General features: G+C 42.0%; 1 protein-coding gene across 4 annotated transcripts in view; it reads right to left on the bottom strand.

The window, feature by feature from the left end:
- LOC126407258 (Kv channel-interacting protein 2-like) overlaps nucleotides 1-20,709 on the bottom strand; it is a 139,467-nt gene that overhangs the window by 31,128 nt on the left and 87,630 nt on the right. Inside the window, exon 1 of one of the 4 annotated variants that reach the window (XM_050072018.1) lies at nucleotides 3,413-3,825. The exons of the other annotated variants lie outside the window; for them this stretch is intronic. Coding sequence (XP_049927975.1) covers nucleotides 3,413-3,518 — 106 coding nt within the window. The 5' untranslated portion in view covers nucleotides 3,519-3,825. Of the gene's footprint in view, nucleotides 1-3,412; nucleotides 3,826-20,709 lie in introns of those variants that run through there. 4 annotated transcript variants of the gene reach the window in all.

Here is a 20,709-nt window from a genome sequence, read left to right as displayed (position 1 = left end):
CAATGCTTTCTTGCAATATCCTGGAGTCAGACCCCGATCTATTCAGATCCCTATCCATTACAACTTCTTGAAAATAAGAAAGAGGAAATGTATGGGTCATACCCTTAGGAAGGACACAAATAACATCACAAGACAAACCCTGGACTACAACCCACAGGGAGAGAGGACACAGGGTAGGCCTGGAGACGTTGTAGAAAGCTAGACTTGGAGAAAGAAAATTGAGGTAAGCTGGCAGGAAGCAAAAACCAAGCCCAGAAAAGAGTGCGATGGCTATCTCTGGTGGGCGCCCTATGCCCCTAAATGGAAAAGAAGTTAAAGTCAAGAAAATAAGTCAATTCCTGATCCCTGGATTTCTCCCTGGGTCATCCAAGGGACTCAAGTGAACTGATGCGAATCAAACAAAATGAACAAAGAAAGACATTTCTGTGGAAAGTAAAGGATCAGATCCCACAGCAGGTCGGGCACATGGCTCACATCACGCTGCTAAATTGGGTAAGAGTTGATACGAAGGTAAGGATGGACATTAAAGTATCAAAGGCCTTTCAGAAGTGATGAAGCAGCATTGGAACATGTCCCTGACATCCAGGACCTCATTAATCCCTGTGCCAGCAATTTATTCTAAAATCAAAGGCTGAAAGCGGCCGTGGTGCACGTGGCAATATGCCATACCTTTCATGCTTGTGAGTGACCCTGCAGTACATACAGTTAAGCTTCTAGTTAGTACCTAATTAGTCACATATATCCACTGAGAGACAGCACGAACTGAACCTCAGTGACAGGAACAGGTGGGAGAACTAGAATTATGCATCTATTGCTGGCAAACACTCTTTTGCATCTTGAGTAATAAAGTCAACAAATTGTGTCCAGAGAAAGTGTTTTGAGAGCTGTGGAGGAAACCGCTGTGTTGTTAGAAACTCTTTTTTCAGGCACGCTGCCATCAAGCTCAGGCCAGAACATCCCCATTGTACCAGCTCTTCAATTTCCAGCTCATAAACTTCTAAAGAACACACTCCAGCCATTAGCCATTAGCTTTAAATCTATCAGAGCCTTGTAAACTTCCAGACCGGAGTGCGTCTCACGCATACTGTATGCATCTTCACACGGCTCTTTCTCTTTTTCCTCCCCCTTTCACTTTCTCCAGAGAGCACAAATGTATGCGCATGCCGCGGGTGTGTATGTGTGTGTTTAATCAGAGTAAGGTCAGCAACACAGCTCATTAAAGTAATGGGAGTCTCACAGTCTCTTTATTTTACTTGTCTCGCTCTGTCTCACTAGAAAATGACTCAGTAGGAGTCTGGCAAGAGGGAGACGAGAGGGCATTTCAACCACAATTAATATTTTATCTTTCCTCCAAAACTGACCTTCCATTGGCAGAAGGTCAGCTTCACAAGACCAGAGACACATATTTCAATCAGCATTGCAAACTTTTTCATTTTTGTGTTGTTTTTGTAATGGCAAAGTACACGTAACCAGTAACTAACTACTAACTGCTGTCAAGTCAACTCACATCAACAGATCGATATTCTGAGAGAGAGGTAAATGAAAGACACACAATTTAGACTCCAAGATGGTGAAGGAGGGTGGAAGAATCGATGTCCAATGGAGGAGCGAAGGATTAATATGAAAGGGGGCAGATTACAAATGGGTATAAATGAAGCTGTGTCAGTTTCAGACAGGAACACGTGGCCAAAATAGATCCATTGACTAAAAACAATGAAGTATTACCAGTTTATTGAAGCATATAAGCGAACATGAACATAGCACACATACTCAAGGAGACGTGTGTGTCAAGTGTATAACACATGCCCGTAAATGGAGTGTGCGTTGGTTACAAGCCCTTCAGTGAGCACGTGATTCTGCAGATAGTCCAGATGGCAGAACCACTGTATTACTCAGACTAAGTTCCTCCATTAAAGAGAAAATTCATTAGCCTAAGTACTCACAAGGGAGTTGGCGTGCGCACACACACACACACACACACACACACACAAAAACACACACTTATTACGTCTGCCATTTTTCATAAAGAATGGTCAAAATATAGTGAAGACTGATGCTCAGAGTAAAATGGGAGTTTAGATGGAGCCTTCAGTGTGTGTGTGTGTGTGTGTGTTTGTTTGTCTGTGTGTGTGTGCAAGCGCTACACCATAGTTTTCCAAGGGGAAGTTTTTTGAGATGACAGGGCTGTTGGCACACCTTGACTCCTGGGTGCAGTCCAGCAGGTGCATCAGGGATGGAGATTGTTTCTTATATTGTAGCGTCTGGAAGACTCTACCAGAGCAAGTTCATAATATGCAGTGTTTTTTTTTTTTTTTTAAGGTTAACTAACAAAACTGCACGTCTGCCCTTTGCACTCAAAATGAGTATAGAAGAGCAGATTATTGTCATGAGAAGAAGACCCTGTCAGAGTGCCACCGTTACCAGATGCCCCAAGTTTACAGGGGCACAGTGGGAAATGAGCAGAGTAAAAAAGAACATAATGGAGATAAGAATCCCATCTTCCCTGTTGTCACTAACAGAGGAGAGATAAGCGAGTGCGAACAAGGTAAAGTAGATTGGACTTAGGGGAGACAAAGCACGGGTCATCCAGATAAGACAGGCCAAACAAGGCCTTGTTATGTGGTGACGGCTCCTGGGGGTGAGCCAGAGCGGGACAAGGACCTTCTCAGTCAACCCTTCAGTTACAGGTAGGCAGGCGCTATTTGTAAAAGTAGCATTCAGTAAATGTTTCATGTTGTTAAACTGAAATTAAACATCTGTGGATTGACCTTCTAATTGAGTGCATGGTCGACTGCTGATTAACCACAATCAATGAGGGCTTCTGTCTCTTTTAAATAGTCCTAATGTGGGAAAAAGAAATCATTTAGTGGAACTTTTTTGGGCTGAATATGTTGGTGGGATCACATTAGGCCAACTCAACCGCAAAACAAGTTGACTTATGATCTGCGGAAAAAATAATGAGCCATATTTCCCCCTCTTGATAAAGCTCCATACTAAAGGCTATAGGCTAATGGGAGCACTGAGAGTAAGGCTGACATTCCCTCAGTGAGACAAGTTCCTCTTCGCAGCACTCAGACCCACTCTGTCCATAGTGTTATCGATTAAAGGGTAAAAGCACACACCCCTGGGGCAGAGGGAGGCCTCACACACAGCTAAAGTTACTCTGTGTGTTTGTGAGAGAGAGGGAGAGGGAGAGAGTGTGTTGCACGGCCCACAGTTGCACTGGTAACCTAAACCCTCAGACAGGACTGCAGCCCACTCAGGACCAGAGGGAAGGGGCACTGCAGATGAAAGTATGAGCACATGCACACACTCATACACTCACACCACCTTTAAATCTGTGAGCCCTGTTTTTTATTGTGCTATCATTGTCCTGTTATTAAACCAACAAATCTCAGAGAAAATCCATTACCTTCCCCTCCGACAGGCTCGAACATCCCAAACTGCTCCAGGACTTTGATGAAGAGACCCATGACCACCAGCACGGCGATCATCTCCAAGCCATCCAGAGTCAACATCTTGGGAGACCACTGTCTGTCATCGCCCAGCACTGCGCCAACGAGCCAGGCCGGGTCGGGCCGGGACAAGTCCAGCCAGCGACACAACACCTGTCCGACTGCACCCTCACTGAACTCTTTGTCCAACTTGAGCCCCAACTTCCGCCTGCTTTCTAACTTTCATCCACTTCGATCCAATGTAGTATTCTAACTTTAGACTGATGATTAAAAAATCCTGTCAACTATAACGAGAAGAAAAGACAAAGCAGCTTGGCTCGATGGGCGTTTCTCTTCTGTCACCCAAAGCCTGGCCCCAGGCAACCCCTCTTATTCCCTGGTGGAGGCCATACTGCAGGAGCTACAGGCTGCAACACAAAGCTCCAGATTGTCACAACACCTGGGCTAAAGTTTAGGGTTTTTTTTTTTCTTTTCCTCTCCTGTCTCTTTCTTCTTCCAGGCCCCCGTCGAGTAATGAAAACTTGAGATGTGCTGCGCCTTCTAGTCCTTTGGCAGTGCTTGTCAGGAAGCAAGTGTTGTGAGGGGGAAAGAGGGAGTGAGTGAGGGAGAGGCGGCAGATAAAGAGAGGGGGAGAGGATGAGTGGGAGATGGCATAGAAAATGAGAGAGAGAGAGAGAGGGAGAAAGGCTAACTGAGAGAGAGAGAGTGGGCCAGAGACACACACACAAACACACACACACAGTGTAGTGAGACAGATTGTTTCGGGGGGGGTGAGAGAGCTGAGGTATGCCCTCCCTTTCCAGTGACATTACCTTCATTGATTTGCCTAATGCGGTTTCCTTGGTAACTGGAAGAGAGTGTTTAAAGCCAGATTTAACTAATGGAAAGAAAATATATTTATGTTCATCTGAATTCAAGTCCCATCTCAAATGTGTGTTTTCACTGTATGGAGATCTGTTCTGCAGCCTGTGTGCCTGCCGGTCGATGCGATGTCTCATTAACTTTTTAAATGTGTTGCTATCAGGGCTTGATGGGCAAAAGATTTTTGGCTTCGGTACAGCAAACACAAAATTTGGGAGACAAACATCAAAGATGAGAACAGAAATAGGAGCTAGATGCAATAATTTCAGAAACTGGTGGTGCAGATTGTGCCTTCAGGAGAAATCTGTCCTGCAAGTAACAAAATGGGACTTAATACAAAGAGCAGACGCAGGTGAGGAAAAACTTAAAGTATATCCTACTTGAGCAGCACAGTAAACAGTGCATCAGCATATATTGAACACCACGCAAAAAGTAACTCATTTGGAGAAGAAGTTGCATTTGATCACCATCATGGTGTTCTGAATCTCCCGACAATAATTCAGCATGAACCAATCCCTCTTGAATTTGCTGATGCTGTCATCAACACTCATCTTTTGTTTGAAATAAAACAATTGAGCTGTGTCTTAATTTATTCACCCTTCACCCGAAGTCTTGTTTGCCTTTCTGTGGCGTTTTTCTATATGTCCAGTGGGACTTTTTATACCACAAAGTAGACACAAAGTACCCCACAATACAATGTTACAAATGTAGTGCACAATTGCCATCATGTAATATGAAGACACAAAAATGGTCATTTCAGACAACTGCAAGATAAGAATAAATACATTATGTTTAAATTTTTTTTTTTAATTTTGCCATCTGACACATTTGACAAAGCAAATAGTCAATAAGAGAACAATTTTGCATCCAGTAAGGCTTTACAGGGAAAACGGTTTAAAGTTAACAAAATACGCACCTTGCATTAGTCACTGAATTATTTTAAGCAGACTGAAAATCTGCTCAAGCAAGGGAGAGTTATTCAGAGTTATTTTTACTTATTATTCTCTTTGGACCATCCATTGACAAAAAACAACAACAAAACTTTACCATTCTCCATTAAAATACAATATAAGCATACAGTATATAACTAGAACAATGCTGAACTTGCATCATATTATTATTCTTATTTCTGATGTATTTACTTCACTGTAGTTCTGCCTTCTGTTATGATGTAGCAGAAAGTGAATGATTAAGGTCCTGTTGACTAGTGAAGAAAAATAACACACTTTTTGCTGGAGGTAACATTTAATCACTAATAAGTTCCACATGTATTGTTTTTCTCAAAACTTAAATATTTGTCCTATTAGCAGCTAGTTTTAATTAGATTAAGAATATAGAGCCTAATACAGAGAGCGTATTGTTGTATATTACAAAGCAACAACCTTCAGGGCTGAAAAATGAAGCCAACACAAAGAGCCGACAACTGCAGTTCTTTGAACGGCCACTTGAGGCTGGCTCCAGAAGTGAGTCAATCCTCATAGACACTCATGTTAACATACCCAACTTTACAGCAGGAATAAACATCTTTACAGCCTAGCAAATTTACCTGTTCATGACAGCTGTATTGGGGGGGGGGGGGGGGGGGGGGGTTTGTAAATCTCCCGTTTACATTTTATTAAGGCTTAGATTAACGTATAATTAAGGGCGGGTCACTTTGAGTGACAGGCTGTCTGCTGATAGCGTCATCAGCTTCTTAATCAGATCCACCCTTTGCTCCTCCATAGCTCCACCCTTTCATACAAATATGGTCACTTCCAGCTAAAAAAACCCAAGATGACAATGTCTGAAATGCTCAACTCAAGGCTTCAAAACAGCAGTCCCCAAACCATTGGGTGACATCACAGTGGCTACGTCCATTATTTTTACAGCCTATGTCCATTACATGTAGCAAAATGCTCCCTTATGACACATGGCGTAAAGTTTTGTACACTCCCTAACTGAAGGTAGAATTGCTAGTGGTAAACACAAAGTACAAGAAGATGACGAATGTGATTTGTTAAGAATCATAAGTATACCTACTCATTGGTTATTTTTATCCTTGAACATACATTTTCTCTTTACAGCTCACAATAGCTAATCAGTTATTGTGAGTCAGTGTACCTGAGGCTCTCAGCTTATATATATCAGGTCTCAGGTGTTTGTTTTTTGTACAAACAGTAACTGATAATACCTGCATCATCTTCACATCCAAGGAAGCACTGAGTGATTTGGTCATTTCCTGTATCAAACATCCTGATACCTTCTGTCAGTCATAAGGTGAGTTTGGGAATCGACAAGAATCAGTGCAGGCTGTTAGCTACCATCCGAGTTTCTGCCCCTCCCAGCACGACTCCCAGTGAGGGTATCGCTTTGCCTCGCGCTACAAAAATAACAGAATTGGAAAAAGGTGTGATGTTCCCTCTCTGTCTCATTCTCCCTCCGTGTTTCCCTTTTTCTGCCTCTCTGTTTGGAGAGGTTGTGAGAGGCAAGACAGCAGGACTCTGACAAAATGTGCTGCGTCTGCATCAACTTCTGCTGTTGTTTTCTTTTTGTTGACATTCCTCTTCGTACATTTTCAACCGGGCTGTACAAGAGCATGCCTCATTACGGAGATGTCTGTCACATAAACAGCATCACTGAGGACCACATGGGTCACAATATGTTTCCTCACATACAAACACACGAGTACACACAAACGTGCACGAGTCAGACAAGGTGACAGTCAGGAAACCTAATCTAATGTGACGTCAGTTTTGTCATATATGATATGTGCTGTAGGCAAACAAAGCTGACGCCACAGCAGACCCATTTCACCTCACTCTACCCGCTGCATTGAAGCTGAGCTCCGATTGCAGACATGGTAAATGTAAACAGAGAAATATTGAACCACACACTCACGAAAGAGAGCAGGAGAGAGGGAGAAATCCGAGCCTGACTTGTTGGTTAGAAATGATTTCTCTGCCCACTTATTTATTGAAGGGTTGTCATTTGAGTGGAGAGACAGAGCGCTGGAAGGGAAGAAGAAGCAGGGCAGGCTGTTGCATGAGACATGGTGGCAGGGGAGAGTAATGAGAAGTAAGATAAGACAGACAGAAACAGAACATGAAGGAACAAAGGAAGGACAAACTGAAGAGCCTGAGCATCTAAGGTCAGATCCCTCTGTGTGGCGATCTGCAAGGAGGGAAGAGACATCTATTCTTTATTACCCTCCAGCATCTCTTCCCTCCTGGAGGATTTTTCACCTCATTCTGGCTGTCACGATAGAAAATTGGACCTGCAGATGTGTCCTCTACTCCTTCGCTATTCCTCTCCCCCTACTTTCTCCTCTATTCTTCGTCAAATTTACACCAACAAGAAGCACACATTTACACTGTCAGGGTCGAAGACTGACTCAATATGACTTTAATTTCACGAGAAAGGACAATTGTCTGAATGGGAAAGTACAGTCGAGCTCAAGAACTCAGTGCAACAGGTCTGTTTGAAGTCTAACTCAGAACTCTGCACCACCAATTGAGAGCAAATAGCCTTCTGAAAACTTTCCACTGTAGGTCCAACTAATGAGCAGACACAGTTATCACTTCAGCCTTTCCCCACTACAGTGCCACAGGACATTAGTCGATGCCTTCCAAACAACACTGCATTTCAGTTGTCAGAGAGTGTGTAGCAAGATGCAGCTTGTGGCACGTTTGGTCAAATTTTTACTTGTAATTTATTTGAATGGTCTTTGAAAACTTAAATAGCTTCGTGTGAATTTAATTTGGAAATTGTCTGTGCTCCTTTGTGTAATGTGTGGCAGTTTTTTTTAGCCTGTTTGTGCTGTGTTTATTGTCACAAAAATAATTTCCTGCAGCTTTCTCAGCCAGGTCTGTTGGGTAAAATAGTCCCAATGAGGCTGCTAATGAGAAGAAGAAAGGAAAAGAAAAGAAAATGAAAATGAATGTGCTGAAAACACTGCTTCAGTACTTGCTGTAGCTCTTAGGGAGTGTTAAAAATATTTGGGGGGGTAAAATGGAGGTGGAGGATGTTGTGTTTTTTCTTTGGCTAAAGGGAGGGTAGATGGTCTTTTTCTTACCCTGAATTTATGTTATTTCAGCTTTCCTTGTGAGATTTATGACACAAAAAAAAGAGATAAAATAGTTACACAGTGTCCTAACTGGGTGTGACATTATTAGTAACGCGTTACAGTAACACCGTTAGTTTTGGCTGTAACTAAGGGCCGTTTCATAGTCGACACACGCAACGCGAGCAAGTGACGCAAGCGACGCGAGCAACGCACTTCCTTTCATAGTCAACACGTTGAACGCAAACCACGCAGGCAACACTTGAAATGCAATACATCGCTCGCGCAATAGGGGATAGCAGAGTCACCGGTACATTCCGGTTAGCTAGTACTGCTGTAGCTAGCTAGTACTGCTATTTTATTAGAGTGCAGGACACTAGAACTGTCATATAAATGGGGATGTGCCCTTACGAGTTCACAAAGTTTTTTCTCCTCGCTCGCCATATTTTATACCTGCTTCTTCTGTGAATAACAAAAAGTGGATTATCAGCCCCGCTGGCAACACATGGTATTACACGCGTCGCTGCGTCACGTATCCAAAAAAGTGGACACCACATTTTGAGACGCAAGCACGCACCATGACGGCCAATGCATCTCGTTGCGTCCCAATGTATTCGTGTCTGCGTGCCTTTGCGTCGACTATGAAACGGCCCTAATACTCTAACGCGTTAGTTTTTAAATTCAGTAACTCAGTTACCGTTACCAAATGGTGCGTTACTCTGTTATTTTTGGCCGGTTTTAAAACGGTGCGCAGCATGCAGTATTCCTTCACAAACTGAAGTTCCCTTTCAGTAAAACATTTTAGCCCTAAACAATAAAAGATAGTCAAGTCAGAGAGAGGTATATGAACAATTCTTACCAGAGCATCTTAATGAAACACGTCTCTCACCATCTCTGAAGTCACTGTCGACCTGCTGGCCTCACCACAGTGCTGTAATGTTACATTAAGCGGTAGCGCTTCTGTAGATTTTTAGTCCCAGTAACGTTATATCCAGTGACGTGACATCCATGGTTATCCTGAGGAAGCTTTTGTTGTGGACAGACAATGTCTGCAGTGGGTGACAGACTCGACATCATCATATAGCTCTTCAAATGTTCTCTTTAGCTCATTTTCCATATTTGTATCCAAGTACCGTAGTTGTAAAACTTTTAAAACGCAGAAGACGGTTGCATGTTTCCTATACTGTTCAATTGTTTTGTCAAGTTATAACGTTAGTCTAACAGTTCCTTGGTTAAACTCCATCCGCTGTCGCTTAGGCGATGAAGCTACGAGCCAATACAGTTAGGAAATGTTTTGGGCTGCAGGGCTGAGTTTCCCAAAACATCAATAAACGCTGTCTTCTTTGTGGCTTAGAAAAACTACACTGCAAAAAAAGAAAAGCACCTAGCGCCCTCTAGTGTCCCCACTCAGTCATCTACAGCCAGGACGTACTCAGAGTATACATGACACTGCGCGTGCGTCAAGGTCAAGGGGGGGTGGGGTGGGGTGGGGGGGGGATAAGAGTAACTAAAAAGTTACTTTTCTCAGTAATGCATTACTTTTTGGTTTAAGAAACTGAGTTACCAACTGAGTTACTTTTTAATGAAGTAACTAGTAACGGTGACTAGTTACTATTTTCCAGTAACTAGCACAACACTGGTCCTAACTACGAGCGACACACAGCGTGATTCAGCGTGATTTGGTTGTGAATGTGAATATGAACAATAAGGAAGTACCTACTCACCCATCCACAGCTGCTAGGTAGGTGGTTTGTTAACATAAAGTGACAGAGTTCCATATTTATTGGGCCCAGTGTTGACAGAGAGCATTGCATGTAAGGTGATGTGGTGCGATAGCCAGATGCTCGCTTGTTGTTAGGACACAGTGATAGATCAAAAATATGACTTACCTATGTGCTATGGTTTATACTTGCAATGTTGGGCTTGTTACTCTAAAAATGTAATGTATTACTCATTACTCTTTTCAAAAGTAATATCATTCATTCATTCATTCATTCATTCATTCATTCATTCATTTTCTGTAACCGGGGGGCTGGAGCCTATCGCAGCTGACACTGGGCGAGAGGCGGGGTACACCCTGAACAGGTCGCCGTAATGATTTCTAAATTTCTTGAAAGTTTTCCAGGAAGAAGAAGAAAAAGTTCTGTAACTGAAATTACTCCATTTAGACCTCAGTAAATGTTTATCAATTATTCCGTCATTATTGGAAACTTCATTCTTCATATTTGACGAACTTTGACGCATTCTGTCCTTGAATAAAAGTCTTGATGTTCCACAAGGTCACCAACTTATCACTCACTATTTTACCTATATTTAGTTCAAATTATTTTAAGATATCTTTCACTTTACTTATTACTCCCTGCCAACAGTAATTCATTACACTACTCGTTATATTACTTTTTCGTTACACAACATAAAATTGGTAATTGCGTATCTCCCAGAAATTCAGATGTGTGCCTCCGTGTAAATGTCAGAGTAATCACCCAGTAGGCTAAGTAAGGCTAGATAGCTTTTTTTTACCTGGGGTTTTCTGCTGCCTGTGACATTTTCTCAAGGCTCTGTCTGATTTCATCCACCACATATCCAGCCACAGGTTTCATTAGTTCTTTGTAGCCTGCAGCTGTCCATGATTAAAATTCAGTTTTGAATATTTAAACAGTGTAGGGCTACAGCCATCCTCTGCGGCCGAGGAGGGCTCACCTTTGGTGCGGTGTATTTCCTGGAGCTTAACATTGTTGTGCTGTCAATCATAGTAGGTGTTTCAGACTGGAGGTTTGAGGACGTGTTTTTTTTTTGCAGGGGAAAGAGTTTCAATGTGACTACCTGCAGCAATAGTGTTCTTGTTATCTTTTCTCCTGACAAAATCAACGTAATGGAAATATTTCCAGCTACTAAAGGTAAGCGTTTCCATCTTAAAATCTAGCTTGCTGCTTTGTGACGTGCCTGTGCAGCGCAATGTTTATGAAAATGACTCAACTGATGTGATTGTTGTATTTCAAGTCTGTGCTGCTGTGATAACAAAAGTAACGTTGTAACAAGTTGTTTGGTTTTGGAGTAACTGTTATATTATTACAAAAATTGTATTAGTAATTAGTTACACTACTCCTTACTGGAAAAAGTAATAATATCACTGTAATGCATTACTAACACTGATGTATTTTGCAGGACTAACATTTCAGGTTTGAAAAACAGGAAACATGCACAATGTATTTAATGTAATTAATTATCCAATGTTATCTCTAGCAAAAAGCGCATCAGCAGTAAGTTAGGAGTTCTCTTTCCTCTGCATCATAACAGAAAGTGGGACTACAGTGAGGTGAACCTATAATCCAAGATCAGCATCATAACTGTACAAGTATAAGGTTTTAATATTTTTGAAATATTTAGCAGAGGGTGTTGCGAGGGTAGAGGTCCAAATAAATGATTAATAACAAAGAGGGGGACCTTGTTTTTTCGATAAAGTTTAGTCCCTCTCCCAGTCCAAATAACTGTCATACCGTTCCTTAAATCCACAGTGCCTGATGTTGCTCTCTTGACTCGCATGCCTGTGCCCTGCTGAGGCATTTCAGACTAATGAGGTCCTTAAAAATAAAAAAATAAAAAAATCTTTCCACACTCAAACTCCTGCTCTGTCTTTTGTCTCCGGTATGACCTATCGTATAAGACAGTCGGAGTCACTCAGCTCTGAAAACAAAACACAAATTACCTGACTTCCTCTCTTTCTCCTCCTCCTATTGATTTTTCCAAATTTCTTCTGCTGCTAAATATACTGTAAGAGATGCTGTCGGACGTGGGCACTGAAGGGAAGCCAGTCAATTGATAGGTGCTAAACTGTGGAGAGTGTTGTTCACATTTGCGCTGATGGGTTCATGGGTTTTATGACAAACTGAAGTGAATGGCTTTATTGACTCATAGCTCAGTCTTTATGTCCCGGTTGTATATGTCAAACTTTGGGCCTCGGGGGAATGTTATGAAACACTGATCTGACATTTGAGCTTTATCAGATCCACCAGGTAGACAGATTGTGACTTGAAGCAATGGAGAAGGATTTGTGACAGATTTCAGGCCTGCAGCGGTCTTATCTTGTCGCACATAAAAATACATTTTCCACAGCGACGAAGGTCGAAACTACATGACAGTTGAGCTGCTTTGGCTATGTCTTGCTCTATTGATCCTTGCATGTTACATTCTCTAATCCACAGAAGGTGCTAATTGGAGAACATGATTATTGATCTCTTCTTCAATAAGGCCTGACCAACCATGCTTAATAGAGAACACTGTCTTTTTTTGCTCTATAAGAACAGAAAGGAGCTCGAGGAACTGTTAAGATTACTGACATCACAATCACACTCCAGCTGTCACATGTATGGATTTCACCTGATGCTATAGCATCACGTAAGGGCTTGAAAGGAAATACAAATTTGAAATCAATAACAAGATACATGTTTTGCCAGACCTGCCATCTTTAGTTTTCATGTCACACTTTTGGCTGAGCCACACAGACAATCGATATATAATAACATGACAGAGGAGACAGGCTGACTGGAAAACTAAAGGAGGTGGTGTTTGTAAATCCTGGGTCAGCTAGACTGGGACATCTAGTGGGCACAGAGGGCAAAGATCAGACACTGAAGCATGCAAGCAATAATTTAAGTTGTTTGAACGAGGGGAACAATGCCACATTCACTCAGCATTCATTCACTGTAGATATTCTTTTACTCCTGACTTGCACTAAAAATGGCTAAATCCATATGAACATTTAGTCCGCTGACAAGTCAAAAGATGCATTCAAATACTTAAATCCAGCTTTGACAATGTGCCACTCACCTCTCTTCCTACACAGCCAGTAAGACAGTGGGAGCAGTGACATGAGGATGAGCGTGTAAAAGCCTCCGATGCCCTCATCAGAGCTGCCCAGGATGGATGAATTAAAAATCCCCATACCCAACACAGGTGAGTGATCACAATCACCGCTCAGCACGTGTGTTTTGTGAGAATGATACACACAGAGATAATCAGCGGCACGGCTGTGTTTCCCCTCCTTCTGTGGGCGTAGACATATATGATTTGTACCTGTATGTATGTACAATTTTGAGGAAGGTATATTTACTTGAGTATTTCCATTTCACTCAACTGCATTTATTTGACACCTTACGTTACTTTGCTGATTCAGATTAATAATCTAAAACATAATAAGCAAATCAATTCTAAAATATTAATTTGGATGAGTACAAGACTTCACTGATCCCTTGGTTAAATTTATAAGCTACCCAGCTGTATTTACTGTAAACACAAGTGCCACATTTACCAACTGTATGCTAATAACATATAAATGTACACATAAGTGCATCATAAACTATAAATAAATAACGTAATATACATTATTCTGAAACATGGGCCATTTTTCATAATGCGTTCTTTAACATTTGGTACTTTAAGTTTATTTTGATGCCAATATTTTGTATTTTTCCTGAAGTAAAGTTTTCTTGCATCAGAGTATTTCTACAGTGTGGTTTTGCTGCTTTTGCTTTAATAATAGATCTGAGTACTTCTTCCACCATTGTTGTAGGCTACACCCAACAAACATGTCGTCATGCACCACCTGTTTTGATAAGGCGCGTGTGTTGTTTCGCCCTCATGATCCAGCTGCTATTGTAGAGGTTTACAAAAAGATACCACCTACTCCCAATTAACCATTCACCCGGTCTGAATGAGGCCCTTTATGCCATCCGTTTATGTATAGTTTGTGCTATGACAGTGTGTCTTGTAAACAAGCGCTGTTGTATTAGCTGCTGTTATGCCCCGCGACAAGACACAATAGACGTGAAACAGCAACACGGGTGGCACAGCATACAAACAAGGTGTGCAGCTACAGTAAATGGCAACGCAGCTGTTTAGAGATATCAGGATAACAATGTAGGAAATTTCCAATTTATGGCTCACATGAAAATACAAAAACAGTGTTGCATGCAAGGTTCGAAATAAACAATGTATTATTTATACCAGGAATTTAATGCAGAGTGGGTGAACTTTGAATTTCACAGTGCCGGTGAGCAGGTGCCGGATGGCTAGAAACCTACTGGGAGAGAAGAAAGAGAATGGGAAAGAAGGTTGTGAGGGAAGAAAGACAGACCACCAGACTGTAAGAGAGGAAAGAGAATCACAAAATAGTCTGGATTTTATAAATAATAGGGAGGGCACATTAGGAGAGGAGGAATCACAACACAGAAGCGCATTGAAGGAGTCACCTTCCTCGTGAGGAGGCGTCAGCGTCAGTGGACGTTCAGTAAAATAAGTGCAACTTCAATCAACCTCCACTAGAGGTCAGTGTAGATTAAAGTATTGATATTTCAAAGTATTTCAAACACACAAACACTCTGCTTACACGCAGAGGCTTAAGTGCGCAGAGAATGTTCTGGTAGATGGACCTACATGTGACTTTCAAATGTTCTTTACATATCCGTTAAACTGATAAAAGCATACAGCACTTTTGAGCTGGTGCCAAGTCTGTAACACCATCTCATCAGCAGTAAGTCCTTCGCCTAACCTTTAAGAGGACGGCATATAGCCTGGCACAGAGCCGGGTGCTCTGGCGGTTGGCAAGATGGGGTAATAACTGAAGAGACACAGGTGTAATTTACATCAAAGGTGAAAGACTTTTAAAAAGACCTTGAGCTGGACGCTTACCTGACCTGACCGGATGTGCAGCAGAATGCCCGACTTTGACATGAATGTACTCTGAATATAAAACAAACTCCTAACTACAGCATGTGTAACATCTGTGTCGCCTCCGCTGTTAAAGAAACCAACTGCCAGCTGAATTCATCATTCATCATACTGACTGACTCACTCTGCTTAAGGACAAATACTGTTGCTAGGCCCACAGCCCATCCGTTTGTATCTAAATGAATGTCTCTGTGGACAACGGGACAACAAGCACGTGGAGCAGCCACTACGCTGATTCAGCAGCTAATCAAAAAGCACAAAATGATCCAACCTATACCAAAGGACAAATGTGCCTGTGCTGCACGCACAAAAACGCTGCAAAGTCACCGAGGGTGGATGGCGGTGGGCGCACTATTGATGAGCAAGCATAAAAAACAGGACACAATCGCACACAAACAAGATGCATATCAGGAATCTATACAATACCTCCACACAGGGACAATGTGTTTATGAGTCAATATGTGCGACCAGTTGTTTACATCACACAAAGAGATATAATGTGGAGGAAGAGAAAGACAAAGAAATGGCAAATTGGCTTTTTAATTATAAGGAGGTTTAATGGGAGAGGAGAGGAGAGAAGAGGAGAGGAGACAGGAAAGGAGTGGAAGCTGTGATTGTCTCTGACGGCCAGGCCCAGTCCAGCGCTCTATTGTGTTAAACCTGTCAACTGTCACCAGAGAGAGCGAGCGAGAGAGGAATAGACTGACGGAGGGAGATGGAGACAGAGACAGAGACAGAGACAGAGAGAGAGAGGCTGTCGTCATGGACACGACACATAGCATCAATTCCCCAGGTTTGGGTGCACACAAAGCCACACACACACCTTCCCTATCTATTTCCACTCAGCTCCATGTATCGGTAAAAGCGACACAGACAGGCGTTCCCATTTCATCTATTATATCGTGCCGGTGAATGTATTGATCCAGCATATATATTTATATATAGCACACATGGTAACACACAAGCAAACACACACAGTGCGGCGTGTGCTTCAGTGCACACAGTTAAGTTTCTGCGCTGCTGTCTCTCCAATATTACCAGACCTTGTGGACATGACAAACCTCATTATCATGGCTGTGCAGGCAATGGCGCCCATTAGTATTCCGCAGAGCAGACACACAAACACACACTTACAAATACATGCACGCACGCTGAGTGGGGTTATTGCATAGAAGAGTTGCATATGGCTCTCAGAGGATAATTGTTTCTAATTCTTTTCCTGCTCCTCTTCCATATTTGAAGTGATATACGGTGCGACATTTGTCTGAGGAGAATTCTATTTCTAGGCTGGATCAATCAATCCCTGCCAGCTGGAATGCGATTGGTCATAATTATGATCAGTGATTGTTTTGTCATTGTGCATGTTGCCTATTGACCTTACTGTGTTTGTCCATGAGCTGTCTTTTACAGTGCCTATATATCTGTCCAGCCAATAAAATTAGAAAGGCTTATGCTAGTGTCTCTAGGCTTAAATTCAAATTACATTAAACATATTTTACTGTAGCCATGCATGAATATTTCTGCCTCCATCCCAACACACTGCAGGTGAAAGGAATCTGTCTGTGGTGCTCAAAGCATTGAAAAATAACATTTAAGCATTTCCAACAGCAGCATTTCTCTCTCTACAAACAATGTCTCCATTACTGTTGAAAAACCACAGAGCTAAACTGTTTTCACTGGAGCTACTTTCTGCTGAAACACTGTAGCGACTGTTAAATCTGTTGACAGCGAGCTCTGTGGATTATCCACACTAACAAGGACACTGATTCTGCAAGATGGTGTTGAATGCTCAACAAACAAAATTACATTCACATTCATTCTTTGTGGATGTGTAAGAGAGGATGTCTGTAAACCTGGGCAAGTAAAACCTAAGCGGTTCCAATATCCCTCCCCCGTCCACTCATTCACTCCTCCCTGTACAATAATAGACACTGGGTAGTTTACTCTACAGTAAGCAGTACATCCTGGACACATGTGAATCACCAAGCTTGTGCGTCATCACTGACAGGTGTGGGTTTGCCACAACAACAGCTACTTTGGCATTTACAAAATGCAGAACATTGCATTGTGGGATTGTTGGCAGAAAGTAGTGTACATGCCTATTTATGTCTATTGTGGTATTTTTGAGATACAGAAGATAAATGTACACACTCAGAAGTCAGACACTGAAATAAGATGCTGGACAATGAATATCGTGCACTGTGTAGTAAAGGAGTGATTTCATACGCAGACTAATTAGCTTTTGGGAAAATTTACAGTTGGGCTAATTGTTGTATTTCAATCTTTCTGCATTTGTATATAGGAACAATTACTGTGTTGGACTTCCAGTGGGAATTAAATGCTGTTTATCCAGTGGTGACACTTTCTGCCAGGCATGAGGGTCAGTTAGACCACCTTCACACCTTGCATTAATATGTGTCTCACATCCAGATTGTATCTTCATATGATTTAACCTGATTACATTTACGGATGGTAGCTATCCATGAGGCCGTATGGACTTTTGCTTGCTTTTGGAAGCAGGGGAAGACGCTGTCTTAGACACCTGGAATGCCAAAGAGGAAAGCAGAGGAGAATTCTGTTTTATTATGCAGCTTCTTTACTACTTCTTTTACTACTTCCTGCATACTTATGTGTTTAGATTAGGCAAAAAATTGAAAATGGCTATACCCTCCATTCTCAGAACATGTTTTTATTGTCTTTAGTGAGGGAATGTTCACAATTTGGCAAGCGAGCATTTATGTATGCAGCTGGAATCCTTTACAGAAGGACTTAAAGGGATAGTGCTCCCAAAAATGAGAATTCAGCCATTATCTACTCACCCATATGCCGAGGGAGGCTCTGGTAAAGTTTTAGAGTCCTCACAACACTCACGGAGATCCAAGGGGGAAGTGGGTAGCAGCACAACTGCGCCAGACCAGCGAAAGCACGTGAACACACATGAAGGCGGTGCCCATGTCTCACGGTCTTGCGCAAGCGCACACACGTCAGCACTGTGTAATCAGCCATTAGGTGTGCAGTTGTGCTGCTACCCACTTCCCCCTCAATCTCCGCAAGTGTTGTGAGGACTTCACCAGAGCGTTCCTCAGCATGAGGGTGAGTAGATAATGGCTGAATTTTCATTTTTGGGTGCACTATCCCTTTAACATTGCACTCATTAGTTCCTCTCGGCTGCAGCAGGATTTTTGTACACAATCTCCTATATGCCAATGTCATGGTGTATCTTAGCTGGTCATCGTAATCATGTGTAGTTGCCCTTTTTATTGAGAGAGATTTTTAAAAACAAGATGTTTTTTTTGGTGAAATAAAGGTTAAATAAAATAAAAAATAACTTCAGCTTTGGTCAGTGCCACAACTGTCCAGAGGATGATCTGGATGCAGGAACACAGTAAAGTCTGGTGGAAGAGGACAGTGATGAAGACCTTTACTGGATAAGACTGGGTGTCAACCTATACAATCAATACCCATAAGCTTTTTTGCTGTTTTCTTGCTAGCAGCTTAGCTCGATAACCACCTATTGACTGCTGTCTTGCTGGTTTGGAACAGTCGTGCACAATTATGTATTTCCACCCATGTAGTTGTTATATATGGATTAAAAACACACACCTCGGGAGGTGGTTTGGCCGAACCGATCACAATCTGCCCTCAGTGCACCTTGGATACATTTACATCTGTACTTTCATATGGTCAAGCACTGGTCGATCGCAATCTGATCATCCAAAATGCATTTTAATGCAAGGTGTAAAGGACGTCTCAGTTTCTACTTGTGTGAATCAAGTTCATTCATTCAATTTTACAACTCCTTTGCTCTCTCTCTAACTGTAATCACTATCACTGATGTTTCTGTGTTTTATCTATTACTTTTGCTTTCAGTAAAAAACATCAAAGGTCAACCCCCGTCTTCAGTCTTTATTTAGAGTGTGTTTAGCTCACTGCATAGCTGTGACTCTGCGTGCCTATTGAGCACAAAATAATCTGCACCACTCGAGGTAAGTGGGAATTTATGTTTTTTATAATCTGACTGACCCTTTGTCTATTCAGCCATCTCGCTTATCAGTTAAGGGCCCTTAGCCATGCACACGTGGTTATGCTTGTGTGTGTGTTTGTGAGGGGTGTTCATGTACTGCTGAAAAACACAGTACACACGTGTACCAAACATGTGGCTGTATTGTAAGAACACTGATTTAACACAGAATGAGCGAAGCTTGGATAAAACCCTCGTAACACATGGTGAGCAAGCAGGTGCTAGATTCCTGGAAAACTGCTGTAGAGAGAACACAGACAGAAAGACAGAAACACACACACCTGCTAAAGTCACTTTTGTCATGTACTCCTTATTCACATAAGCAGGCAGGAACGCAGGTTATGACGTGTTGCACAATGTGGAGTGGGCCTCCACAGCTATAAATAACCCTGAGAGGAATCAGATTTGGAGAACCGGAGGTGGGAACTGATGAGATCACACATACCCATATGTGTGTGTATGTGAGCGAGCACATGCACACACGCAAAAGGCTTGGATCTGAGGAAATGGAGTCAGACTGACATCATGTAGACTCAGAGACGGACAAGCAGAGGGGATCAGCGGGAAGGCAGCAGAACAGAGAGCGGGAACAGACTGAACACACCATGACTGAGAGGAGGGTGTGAGGTGACATCGAGACAACTACCTGCAGGAAAAAGCTGGGGAGGAGCAAACTGCGGTGATGATGATGAGGATGACGACAAGATGGTGAAACTGGTGCAATTATTAGTTGCGTTGTGGACAATGGAGACGAGAGAACAAAAATAAACCCAAGATGTAACACATTCCTACATGTATAGCACATGACACCGCAGCAGGCATGAGAAGTGTTGAAGTGTATCTAATATTTATGTATGTTCTGAACATGCAACCTCTCAAGGACATCACAGCATTAATAACACATGAACACTTGTGTGTGATAGATCCCAAATGTACTGTATGTTCTGTTTTCCATATGAATATGATTTGAATATGTCTGACTGGCACCAAGGACATAAAGACTCTTCATGAGGGACATTCATATAACTGAAAGACACTCAGGGTGGAAAAGATGCAGTGTGTTTGTATTTCATTACAAAATAAAAGAAAAAGGATCAGCTATTTATATACAAACTAATCATTGGTGTGACGGTGCTGAGCTAAAACATGTTGCTTATCCTTCATGTACTTAATCTAGAATTACTGCCTCGTAGTATGCCTTAGGGAACCAGTCAAGTTGCAGTTACAGTTCACATCCATGTCTGTTCAACCATGACAGTTGAAAATGTTGCACAGTTTCAAGACAGACACCCAAGATTAGTGTCATCGATTCAGTATCTATCTCTCCCTCTGTTTCTGAGTTATGATGTTGAGTAATGGCTGCTAAAGTGTTTTTGCAGAACAATATGATGTCACAGTGAAGTTGACCTCTGACTTTTTGGATATAAAATGTCATCACTTCATCATTTTATCCTATTAAACATTTTTGTCTAATAGGATGAAATTGTTGAGCTATGGCCAAAAACATGTTTACTGAGGTCACAATGACCTTGACCTTTGACCTTCACCTTTTGAGTACCAAATTCGAGGAAACTCCCTCAAGGCCTTCATGTTATATCACATTCATG

The sequence above is a fragment of the Epinephelus moara genome, chromosome 19 (assembly GCF_006386435.1).
Source record: "Epinephelus moara isolate mb chromosome 19, YSFRI_EMoa_1.0, whole genome shotgun sequence".
Classification (NCBI taxonomy): Eukaryota; Metazoa; Chordata; class Actinopteri; order Perciformes; family Serranidae; genus Epinephelus; species Epinephelus moara.
Note: the sequence above shows the minus strand (reverse complement) of the source record. Positions and strands in the feature narration are given on the sequence as shown.